The sequence below is a fragment of the Penaeus vannamei genome, chromosome 40 (assembly GCF_042767895.1).
Source record: "Penaeus vannamei isolate JL-2024 chromosome 40, ASM4276789v1, whole genome shotgun sequence".
Classification (NCBI taxonomy): Eukaryota; Metazoa; Arthropoda; class Malacostraca; order Decapoda; family Penaeidae; genus Penaeus; species Penaeus vannamei.
Window position 1 is genome coordinate 6,077,978 of NC_091588.1, and position 12,500 is coordinate 6,090,477.

The 12,500-nt window shown below is 41.9% G+C and overlaps 1 protein-coding gene across 2 annotated transcripts in view; it reads left to right on the forward strand.

Moving 5' to 3' along the window:
- LOC113818219 (biotinidase) overlaps positions 1–8,971 on the forward strand; it is a 9,642-nt gene extending 671 nt beyond the window's left edge. Inside the window, exons 2-6 of one of the 2 annotated variants that reach the window (XM_070117209.1) lie at positions 1,364–1,513; positions 3,876–4,381; positions 4,862–5,057; positions 7,407–7,518; positions 7,902–8,971. In XM_070117209.1, the coding sequence (XP_069973310.1) occupies positions 1,364–1,513; positions 3,876–4,381; positions 4,862–5,057; positions 7,407–7,518; positions 7,902–8,848 (1,911 nt within the window). In that variant the 3' untranslated portion in view covers positions 8,849–8,971. The remainder of the gene's footprint in view (positions 1–1,363; positions 1,514–3,875; positions 4,382–4,861; positions 5,058–7,406; positions 7,519–7,901) is intronic. The other variant, XM_070117210.1, reaches the window with a different exon arrangement.
- Positions 8,972–12,500: the final 3,529 nt, after the last annotated feature.

Consider the following 12,500-nt stretch of genomic DNA (forward strand, 5'->3'; position numbering starts at 1 on the left):
TGTGTGTCTGTGTGTGTGTGTGTGTGTGTGTGTGTGTGTGTGTGTGTGTGTGTGTGTGTGTGTGTGTGTGTGTGTGTGTGTGTGTGTGTGTGTGTGTGTCGGTGGGTGGGTGTAGGTGTGGCAGTGGGTGTATATATATATATATATATATATATATATATATATATATATATATATATATATATATATATATATATAGGGTTCTTTAACTGCGTTGAAGTTACGGTCTTTTGTTAGCGGTAGTCAAAGAAATATGTATTTTATTTATTTTCCTCCATGCGGTTGTGTATATATCTGTATTCATATCTGTGTCTGCGTGTATGTTTTTTTTTTTTTTTTTTTTGAGATTATCCAATTTCCATATCCGAGCTAACACTTTTTTTTTTGCCCTCCCCCCCTAAAAAACAACATTAACTACGACAACACCAACACCACCGCCGCCGCCACCACCACCACCACCATCACCACCACCACCACCATCACCACCACCACCACCACCACCATCACCACCACCACCACCACCATCACCACCACCACCACAATCAACACCACCACCAACACCGCCACAATCGCCAACACCACCACCACCACCGCCAACACCACCACCATCGCAAACACCTTCAACACCGGTAACACCACCAACACCACAATCAACACCACCACCAACACCAACACCGCCAACACTACCACCAACACCAACACCAACACCTCCACCAACACCACCACCACCACCAACACCACCGCCACCAACACCAAAACCACCACCACCACCATCACCACCAACACCAACACCAACACCACCACCAACACCACCACCACCACCACCATCACCCATACCACCACCACCAACACTACCACCACCACCACCACCAACATCCCCCCCCAACACCACCACCACCACCAACACCCCCCCCACCACCACCACTAACACCACCACCCCACCACCACCAACACCACCACCACCATCATCACCACCACCACCAACACCCCCCCCCCACCACCACCACTACCACCATCACCCATACCACCAACACCCCCCCCCCCAACACCACCACCACCACCAACACCCCCCCCACCACCACCACTAACACCACCACCCCACCACCACCACCACCACCACCATCACCCATACCACCACCACCAACACCACCACCACAAATCCCCCCCCCCAACACCGCCGCCACCACCACCACTACTAACACCACCACCACCACCAACACCACCACCACCATCAACACCACCACCACCATCATCACCACCACCACCAACACCCCCCCACCACCATCACCCCCCCCCACCACCACCACCAACAACAACACCCCACCCCCCACCCCCACCCCACCCCCACCACCACCACCACCAGGGCGCAGACATCCTCGTGTTCCCAGAGTACGGCCTCACCGGTTCGATGTCCGTGAGCCCCGCCGCCTTCGCGAGCAAGACGCAGGCGCTCCCCGACCCAGCCGCCGCCGCCGTCCTCTGCAACAGCACCGACACTTCAGAGTCTGTTGAGGTCGGTTGGGACTTGGTTGCAGCGACGTTGCAAGGTGGTTGTAGATGGTAGTAGTCTGTTGAGGTCGGTTGGGAATTGGTGGCAGCGGTGTGGCGAGGTGGTTATAGATAGTAGTTAATGGGCTTTGTAATTATATATATATGTATTTTACTTATTTATTATTTTTTCTGTTTTTTTTTCAAATATCGTTCGTAATTTATATTGATAATTTTTATATGATGATTTTGTATATCACTGTTTGTTTTTAAGTTATTGAGTATAATCATCATTAGTTTGTATGATTGTTTTTATTATTGTAATCAGGATCATTCAATCATGAAATACCAATGCCTTATTTGTATTTATTTAGTTATTTTTTCTTTGTATGTTTAAGAGTTGAGCTTTGATGTATTATTATTCATTATACTTCCTTAGTTATGATTATTTAATTATCTTCTACGTATTTATTTATCAGATGATTATAGATTTCGATAAGTATCTATTATCAATCATCTGAATATAGAATGAAGAAAACTTAAATAAAACAATCTGCCCTGTTTAACCTACATAATGTCCAGAATACTCTATAGAATAAGATATAAACTTCAAATATAGCATTTCTTCTCTTATGATAATATTTTTTAAATTTATTATTTATTTCAATTTATTCTTTTATATTAATGATCTCTCCTAATCCTTATTTTATATTAATGCACGCTCGTAACCCTTCTTTTATATCAATGATACCTCCTAACCCTTTTTTTTATATTAATGATCTCTCCTAACCCTTCTTTTATATTAATTATCTCTCCTAATCCTTCTTTTATATTAATGCACGCTCGTAACCCTTCTTTTATGTCAATGCTCCCTCCTATCCCTTGTTTTATATTAATGATCTCTCCTAATCTTTCTTTTTATATTAATGCTCCCTCCTAACCCTTCCTAATAACACGTTACTCATCGGGAAAGGTTAGATCAGTAGCAACTCGAGGAGGTCATGACGTCAGATTTTGATGACGTCAGAAAAGTTACGATTCTGTTTTTGGAAAAAGGACACAGGGCTTATCATTAATATTGGTCTTTTTGATATTCAAAAAGGAAGGAAAATAATGATTTTAATGGTTATATTTTCAGTGAAAATCATCAAAATAGTCCTGTTTATGCATTGCTTGCAGTGGGAGTCAAGTCATAGGCCTGTATTTTTTACTCAGCTTGAAGGAATTAAATATACTTATTTTTATTAGTATCTCCTTGCACTCAATGAATAAATGAAAGATACTGTATTTAATGTGTAGGATACCAGGCCGGGCTATTTTTAGAATAGCACATGTTCATGTTTACAATTTGTACAATATCCAGCAGTGTTAGTTTCAATGTTTTTTCAGGCGTTTTTGACTTCATAAAGTGTTGTTGGCCTGGTATCCTACACATTGAATAGAATACCTTCATTCATTCATTGAGTGCAAGGAGGTATTAATAAAAGTAGGTATACTTAGTTCCTTCAAGCTGAGTAAAAAATATAGGCTTTTGGCTTGACTCCCACTACGAGCAATTCCACTTGAGAATCATTCATGCGTAAACATAATCACCCACTCTTCTCATCCACAGGGCTATTTTGGTGATTGTTCAATAAAAAATATAAACATTAAGACCATAATATTCCATCCTTTTTGAAAATTTAAAAGTCCAAAATGATCGACCATATTCATCGCTCGTCCAGCAGTGCACGAATTTCGTGGTGACAGCGAGTTCGTGATTTCTTATTGATTTGAGTGAGAGATTATCATCAATTTCGCAATAAAATTGTCCATTCACTTTTTGGCATATTTCTTGGCAGCAGAGCGGGGTCTCCGGCCAGTCCGTGGGTGTCGCCATCATCAAAATAAACCCTATGTTCTTTTTCTAAAATCAGAATCGCAACTTTTGTGCTGTCATCAAAATCTGACGTCATGACCTCCTCGAATTGCTACTGATCTAGCCTTTCCCTTTATATTAATGCTCCCTCCTAACCCTTTTATTATATTAATGCTCCTTCCCAACTCTTCTTTTACATTAACACTCCCTCCTAATCCTTCTTTTTATATTGATGCTCCCTCCCAACCCTTCTTTATATACGTTGCTCGTCTCCACCCCCTGGGTAATGTATATTTCCATATAACTAGTTCAATATATATTAATAACCTTTAATAATGCTACAATAGAAATATATCACTACTATATAATGGAAAAGAACAAACCACTACCGGGTGGCTTAGGCGAAACTCGGTATGTATATATATATATATATATATATATATATATATATATATATATATATATATATATGTATATATATATATATATAATCCTTTCTTCAAATAGGCCTTCCCTTCGATTCCACCAGGCAGTTCGCGTGCTGAGTTGCGCAGCGGCGGAGCTCGGCATCTACCTCGTCGTGAACCTCGCCGAACAGGTACCTTGTGAACCCCTTGTGAACCCACGCGAACACCTGAAGGGGTCCGCTCCTGAGTCGACGAAGGACGATGAGGAGGAGCACGTAGTAGGAGGAGAAGGAGGAGGAAGGAGAGGTTCTGAGGAGGGAGAAGGAGGAGGAGAGAGAGATCTTAGAAAGGGAGGAAGAGAGAGAGATATTAGAGAGGGAGAAGAAAGAATTGGAGATCCTAGAGGAGAGAGAAGTCTGGGAGAGGAAGAATGTGGAGAGAAAGGTCCTAGAAGAGGAGAGAGAGATCCAAAAGGAGGAGAGAGACATCCCGAAGAAGAAAAAGGAGGAGAGAGAGATCCTGAAGAAGAAGAAGGAGGAGGAACAGCAGCCCGCGAATGCCTTGACTCTGGCTTCGACGTCTACAATACAGAGGTCGTGTTCGATCGAGCCGGCGCCGTGGTGGCGAAGTGAGCGATGCGTTTCGTTCGTTTTTTCATGATTTTCGTTTTTTGAATTTAGTTATTTTCTACTGCATTTCATTATTTTCTTATTGCTCATCAAAAACGTTATTACTGTTTTTCATTAGAATTTTTGTAATTATCATTATTAATTTTATCAGAATCATAATTGCCATTATTATTATTGTTGTTGTTGATGTTGCAGTTGTTACTCTTATAATCAATATTATTGTTACTATTACCATTATTATTATTTTTATTATTACTTAGTTATAATTATCATTATCATTATTACTATTATTATTATTCATACTGTCATTATTATTATGATCATTATCATAATGATTGTTATTGTTATTGTTGTTATTACTATCAGTTGCTATTATTATTATTATTAATTATCACTATTTTTATTGTAATTTCTCTTTGTCATTACTACTATTATCCTTATTATTGTTACTATTGTCATTATCATTACTATTATCACAGTCTCGCACCAAAGAAAATCCCACCACCACAACCCACGACCCACACCCGACAAATCCAGACACCACCCATACCACATCCTTCGCTCCCCAGATACCATAAGAAGTCCCTGTACCTCGAGCCAGGCTTCACCCCGGGGTCACAGGACGATAAGGAGGCCATCTTCACGACCGATTTCGGGGTCACGTTTACGCTCCAGGTACAGTCACGGTCGGAAGTCTTGTCGAACATCGGTTTTTGGCTTTAGGGAAGGGCAGGTGCGAAGTTTCAGTGCGGGGACTTGGGAAGGGCTAGATCGGTAGCAACTCGAGGAGGTGTCATGGCGTCTGGTTCTATTTTTGGAATAAAAAAGCACATGGGGGTTTATTTTGATGACGTCACCAATGTTTTAGATGCTTTGTGAATACGGTCGATCATTTTGGTCTCTTCAATTTTGTAAAAGGATGGGAAATAATTATTTTAATGGTTATATTTTACCCTTTTTACAAAGGGTAAGACAGATTCGAAATTTCAGTAGTAAACACAATACCAGTAGTTAGAATAGACAAACGGTAATAAACACAACACCAGTAGTTAGAAGAGAAAACAGTAGAAAATACCATACCAGTAGTTAGAGAAGACAGCTGTAAACACAATACCAGCAGTTAAATCTGTTTCTGGGTAAGACAGATTCAAAGTTTCAATTTACTAAAAAACTTTTTTTCCACCAAATTACTGGTATATGATCTTACGAGTGGATGGGTTGTTAGTGCCGGGTAAATAGACAGGGTTGGTGTCAGGAAGGGCATCCGGTTATAAAAAAATAAAACATGCCAAATTATTTAGCGACCTCATGTAAGAAGGGGATAAAGCTACAGTAAAAGAAGAAATGGAAGGATAGGTAAATAGAGAGGGTTGGTGTCAAGAAGGGCATCCGGCCATAAAAATAAACATATGAAATTATATAGCGACTTCATGTTAGGAGATAATGCTACACTAAATGAGAAGAAAAAAGAAGGATGGTCTTAGACTCATTAGGGTGTATACTATTGTTGTCTTTTCTTGTTTTGTTTACTTCTATTTTTAATTCCCTTATTCGTCTACTTCCTTATTGTCTTTCTTTTCTCCGTCCCCATTTCCTTGTGGTTGTTTTTCTTTTCTTTTTATTTTTTTATTTTACTCCATCTCCTCTTCCACCTTCCTTTCCTCCTGTTCCTGCTCCTCCTCCTCCCCCTCCACCACCGCTTCCTCCTCTTGTTTCTTCGTCTTCTCCTCCTTTTTCTTCTTCTCCTTTCTCTTCCTCGGCCTTCTTCCCACTCCTACTCTCCCACCACTTCCTCTTCTTTCTTCTTCGTCTTTTTCTTCTTCTATTCCTCCTCCCCCTCCCTCAACCCCCTCCACCACCACATCCTCCTCTTTCTTCTTTGTCTTTTTCTATTCCTCCTCCTCCTCCTCCTCTTCCCCCATACCCCTCCATCACCGCTTCCTCCTCTTTCTTCTTCGTCTTCTATTCCTCCTCCTCCCCCGTTCCCTCTTTCTCCTCCACGACCGCTTCCTCTTTCTTCTCTGTCTTTTTCTATTACTCCTCCTCCTCCTCACCCATCCCCCTCCCTTCCACCACCGCTTTCTCCTCTTTCTTCTTCGTCTTCTTCTATTCCTCCTCCTCCCCCGTTCCCTCTTTCCCCTCCACGACCGCTTCCTCTTTCTTCTTTGTCTTTTTTCTATTCCTCCTCCTCCTCCCCCATCCCCCTCCCTCTCCACCACCTCTTATTCCTCTTTTTTTTTCTTTTTCTTCTCCTATTCCTCCTCCTTCTCCCCCCTCCCCTCCACCACTGCTTCCTCCTCTTTCTTCTTCGTCTTTTTCTATTCCTCCTTTCTCCACGACCACTTCCTCTTTCTTTTTCGTCTTTTTTCTATTCCTCCTCCCCCATTCCCCTCCACCACAGCTTCCCCCTCTTTCTTCTTCGTCTTTTTTCTATTCCTCCTCCTCTTCCTCCGTTCCCTCTTCCCCCTTCTTTTACCGTTATATGGCCTCCAACCGTCCCCTACAGCCAGACCCTATCTCAAGCCCACGCCAAGACAAGACGATTTGGAATTTGCATCATAATGACTTGGGGATTTGTCTCTTTGCTCTCTCCTTGGATGTTTGTCTTTCTCTTCTCTTTCTTTCTTTCTCACTCTCTGTATCTATCTATCTATCTATCACAGATTCTCTCTCTCTCTCTCTTTCTCGTTCTATCTCTAGCTATCTCTCTCTCACTTACTTTCTCTCTCTTTCTCTCTCTTTCTCTCTCTTTCTCTCTCTTTCTCTCTCTCTCTCTCTCTCTCTCTCTCTCTCTCTCTCTCTCTCTCTCTCTCTCTCCCTCTCCCTCTCCCTCTCCCTCTCCCTCTCCCTCTCCCTCTCCCTCTCCCTCTCCCTCCCTCCCTCCCTCCCTCTCTCTATCTCTTTTTAACCTTTTCTGTAACTATAAGCAACAAAAACAACAACCATGATAAACAAACAAACAAAGAGAGAAAAAAAAAATTAAATGCTCCTGCGGTTTTCGAGTACAGAATGCCCTCTTTTCAGGTGTGCTTCGACGTCCTCTACCCGGGGCCAGGAACGAGCAATGTGGTCGAACGAGGAGTGAAAGATGCTATAATGAGCAGTTACTGGGTGGATGAACTGCCGTTTCTTACCGGTATGTTGTTGTTTGTTGTCGTTTTATTGATTTGCCTTTGGTTTTATTCGTGATTTCATTTATCCATTTTATTGTGTGTGCAGAAAAAAAACGAATGAATTAATATTTGACAAACTAAGGAAGAGAAAAGAACATAAGTTCTTTTCTGCACACACGCACGCGCGCGCACACGCACACGCACACACAAATGCACATTATTATTATTATTATAATCGGGCGTCACGTGGGGCCCACTCTATTAAAGGCTCTTCCTCATAGTTACGCCGGTGACTGGCTGTAAGCAATGCCAAATATAGCAATTATAACTTATTTTTCGGTTTATTCTACAACTACTAAGTGCTAACTCTTATGCGAATACCTCATTGACGACCGTTGGCCCTCAGCTCTTCAGGTGTGGCAGAGCTGGAGCGAGGGCCTGGCCGTCAACCTGATGGTCGCCAACGTCCACAACCCAGAGGAGGGTGCTCTCGGCTCCGGCATTTTCCGCGGTCTAACTTCGCAGGACAGCCTTTACACGTACGACCCCAACAGCGGGTCCAAGCTCCTGGTCGGGGAGGTCGTGAGTCGTCGCACCGCGCCGCTGAGGACGTCGACTGGCCACCACGACGACGACGACGACGCCACGACAACCGAGGGAACGAGAGGGGAGGGCAGTGACGTCCTATTGGTTCAGTCCCAAGCAGTGCCCGAGAGAGAGGACGTTGGCATGGGCATCTACCAGGAAGCAACTTGGATCCCCACTGAGAACGGGGATGGTGAGACGGAAGAGAAGAACGGCCAACCTGAGACAGAAGGAAGGGAAATCCGCAGTGAGCGGGTCTTTTTACACGAAGATCTTGAGCGGTATTCAAGTTACGTGCTTGAGAGAGGGGACGGTGTGATGGAGAGAAGTCTTTGCCACAACGACAGTCTTTGTTGCTCTGTAACGTATTCCTTCCCCGCCGATCTCACAGATAACTCTTCATTCTTGCTCCTTGCTTACAGTGGTGTGTCGGAGAAAGGAGGTGGAGCGTACAAACTATTTACACAAGTCTGTGCTGTCGTGTACTGCTTGAACGAAAACGTGACCTCGTGCGCGCGCGTCGAAGAAAACGGACCATCACAGAAAACGTCTTTCCGCGCCCACAACGTCACGGGGGACTTCGATACTTCTTACATATACCCTTCCGTGTTCACCCAAGATTTCAAGCTCGTCGACGCATCTCAGTGGGACTTTGAGTCTTCGTTTTCAAGCGAGAAGTTGGTGAAGAGCACGCTGGTGTTGCACGAGGAAGTAGATAACCTGCTGTCACTTACACTCTTTGGTCGGTGGTTCGATCGGGACCCTTAATATACTGGTTTGGTGGTAGACGATTTGATTCTTGTCGCGTGCATGTGTGTCTAATCATACATGTACTCATGTGAGAGCAGCCGAGGAAAATAAAAAGTAAATAAAATAATATGTAGTATAGTACCGACTTCGTTTCATTATTCCATTGTCAGTATTTATTCAGATTAATAAGACCAACGTAATTAACATGCGATTACAAATACTCCGTGATAATAATTTAGTTTTTTCTGTTTTTTTCCCAAAGGTAATACAAAACGTTAAAACACACATACTGAAATGTATATCAAGATACAATTTTTTAGTATATAAAATGAAATAGCATCTCATTTCTCTGTTCTTGATTTCTGTTGCAATGCCAAATGACATTTTTTTTCTTTCGTCAGTACCTCGTATCGGTGTAAATAAACGATAAAATAAATAAATACATTTAACGGTTCTTGCATTTTACATGAGCGATTCTACACCGTATTTCAGGTCTCAGAGTTCAGGCGTCTATATTTCTGTCCCACTTATACTCTTCGAGAATAGGGTTAAAGGCCAAAGGAAATAGGATTAAAAGAATTGTTAGGTAATTCTATTCTTGGCTTCTGCTTTTCACTTGTTTTTTTCTTTTATTCCTCTCTCTCACTTTCTCTCTCTCTCTCTACCTTTGTTTCGTTATTTGTTTGTGTAAGATTTTTGTCCTTGTTTATAATGATAGCCTATACTATTAGAAGAGAGGAGCTGAAGTAAGAAAAAAATTATCTTTTAGACAAGAATGATGAAATGATTAGTTGTGATAATGATAATGATAGTAATATAATATAATGAAAATGAAAATTATGGTAATAATTATAATAATGGTAATGATGGGAATAACAAACATAATAACAACTTAACAATAAAAACAAAATGTATAATAAAAAGATGATAATAAAACTGAGAACAATATTTTAAAATAGCAATTAGTAACCTTTAACAACGCATTTTACTTTAATCTTTAACTCATTTTTACCCTTCTTGCCACAATACTTTATCATAGTCCTATATGACCTTTGATGTCTAGCCCATGTATTTGTTTCAACCATTAACATAACAGCAATTACAACCACCAAAAACGTACAAAGATTTACGTACTACCATTTATAACGAAACTGGCAGTTTACACATTTTATCAGTGAATGGCTTTCAACTTTTCAGATTTATAGAAATAATTCTTCTAAAAGCGATGATAATAATTATTTAATAACTTACAGATCTATGACAAAAACAATTCAATGGTTGTTTGGTTGTATATGATAATCATTTGATAATTTGGAGGTTGGTAATAATGATTCCATATGGGACTAGTTAGTAATGATTACGAAGGGCATTTAACTTCGGAAATCCCAGCCACCCTACCTGGAAAATCTTCAAGAATTTTTTTGGAAATCCCCAGGGAATCCCAAGAATCCCTAAATCTCGCAGATGTTCCACTTGCAGCAATTTCTACTAATACTTGGCAATAGTACAAAAGACGGCTTCAAAAATCAGTAACAAAAAAAAAAAAAAAAAAAAAATCATAAACTTTGACAATCGCCTGAGCAGTTGAAGGGTTGAGTGGTATGTTGAGGCCGCTGCACAGGAGTTCGATTGATAAAGACAGCCTTGATCAGACACAGAATATCATAACAAGTTACTCAATTTATCTAATAATAGCCCAAATGTTTTATGCCAGATGTTAGACGAAATTGACCACCCTTGAGAAAAAAAAAAGTCTCTGTCTATCCCATCGAGCAATTTTTTTTTTTTTTTTTTTTTTTTTTGATAAAACGCTGTCTTAAACTAATGCCATTTTAAATTAATCTTTATATCTGAAATGCCTTTTTTTAAGTTTAAAACCTTTTTCAAAAACGAACAAAGTGTATCAGAAACACAGAGTACACAAAGATTTTTTTAAGTACTAACCAGTACTAGTGAATCTTTTTTGGGGAAAGCAGACTTTTATCAATATAAATCAGAAAATACCGGAGAAACGATTATGCATAGGTCAAGCAATAAGGCTCAAGCGCGGTCTTGGTAAACCATTTTATCAATAAAACAGCAGCACAGGATGTTTTGAACGGAGCTGCAAGGTCAAGTGAGTTCAATCCATTAATGTATATTCCCGCAACGTTTCAGAAACAGGATGGCTCCTTTTAAAGAGCTCAAATATCCAAGTGAATATATATATGCCGTATATACTCAACGGAAAATAAAAGAAAGAAAACTAAACACTAACTGAAAAGCAAATGAAATTTTAACATCCACCATCTGAATAAAACAGTTCTACAGATTTTATATTAAACAGAATAAAACTCCTACATCATATTGATCAAACTTGATAAAATATTTCTCAGAATTTTAATGAATATTGTACCCTCGAAAAGAAGCAGATGGGATGTCAGGGTGATCATCTTCATGACTGACAAGGACAGCATCTTCATCAACAGGAGCGGTAAAATTGAAACTACGCTCCGAAATCAATGCCGGAAATCTGAAGGAACCGGATTATCGAAGGCCGGATTTTAGAATGTCAACCTATAATGATCATTATAATAATATTGATGATTATATTGAGAAAATGATAATGGTAATAATAATAACAACAGCAATAGTAATGATAACAGTGGTATTAATAATAACACTAATAATAACGATAGGAACAACAATAAGAATATGAAAACGAGAAGCGACTGGCAGTAACAGCAGCTGATAATGACAGCAGCTGACAGTGACAGCGTCCGCCAGCAACAGCTAATAACAGCGGATGACAGTGACAACGAAGAGCAACGACCGACCATGGCAACTAATGACAGCGACCGACAGTGACAGCGAACAGCGACTGACAGTGACAGCGAACACCGACTGACAGTGACAGCGAATAACCTCAGCCGACAGTGACAACTACCAACAGCGACTGACAGTGACAGCAAATAACCTTAGCCGACAGTGACAACTACCAACAGCGACTGACAGTGACAGCGGCTGCCATCGCTTCCGGGTAGCAAAAGCATTAGGGAAGCCACACGTGTCGCCAACAGGTGGGAGACAAGCGCCAGGGGAGGTCCAGGGGTTGCCATGGATGAATTGGTATGGAGGAGGAAGAGGGAAATCACTGTACGTCTTCCTGGTTGGAGGGGAGAGGGGAGGAGGGAGAAGTGAGAAGGGAGAAGGGAAGGAGAGGGAGAAGGGAGGGAAGGAGAGGGAGAAGGGGGGGGAGGAGAGGGTGAAGGGGAGGGAGAAGGGGGGTGAAGGGGAGGGAGAAGGGGGGAAGGAGAGGGAGAGGGGAGGAGGGAGGTGGGAGAAGGGGGTTGAAGGGGAGGGAGAAGAGGGAGAAGGGGGGAAGGAAGGGAGAAGAAGGGAGGAGGGGAGGAGGGGACGAGAGGGAGAAGAGAGGAAAGGTGGAGAGGGTGAAGGACGGAGAGGAGGGGATTGGGAGAAAAGAAAAGAGAGGGAGAAGGAGGGAGGAGTGGAAGAAGGGGGCGAAGGGGGGGAGGGGAGGGTGAAGGGGGGAGAGCAGGGGAGTGGGAGAAAAGAGGGGGGAAGGGAGAGGAGGAGAGGGTGAAGGAGGGGGGAAGGTAGGGAGGGGAGTGGGAGAAGAGAAAAGAGAGGGAGAAGGGAGGGGGGGACAGGAAGAAGGGGGTAGGAAGGG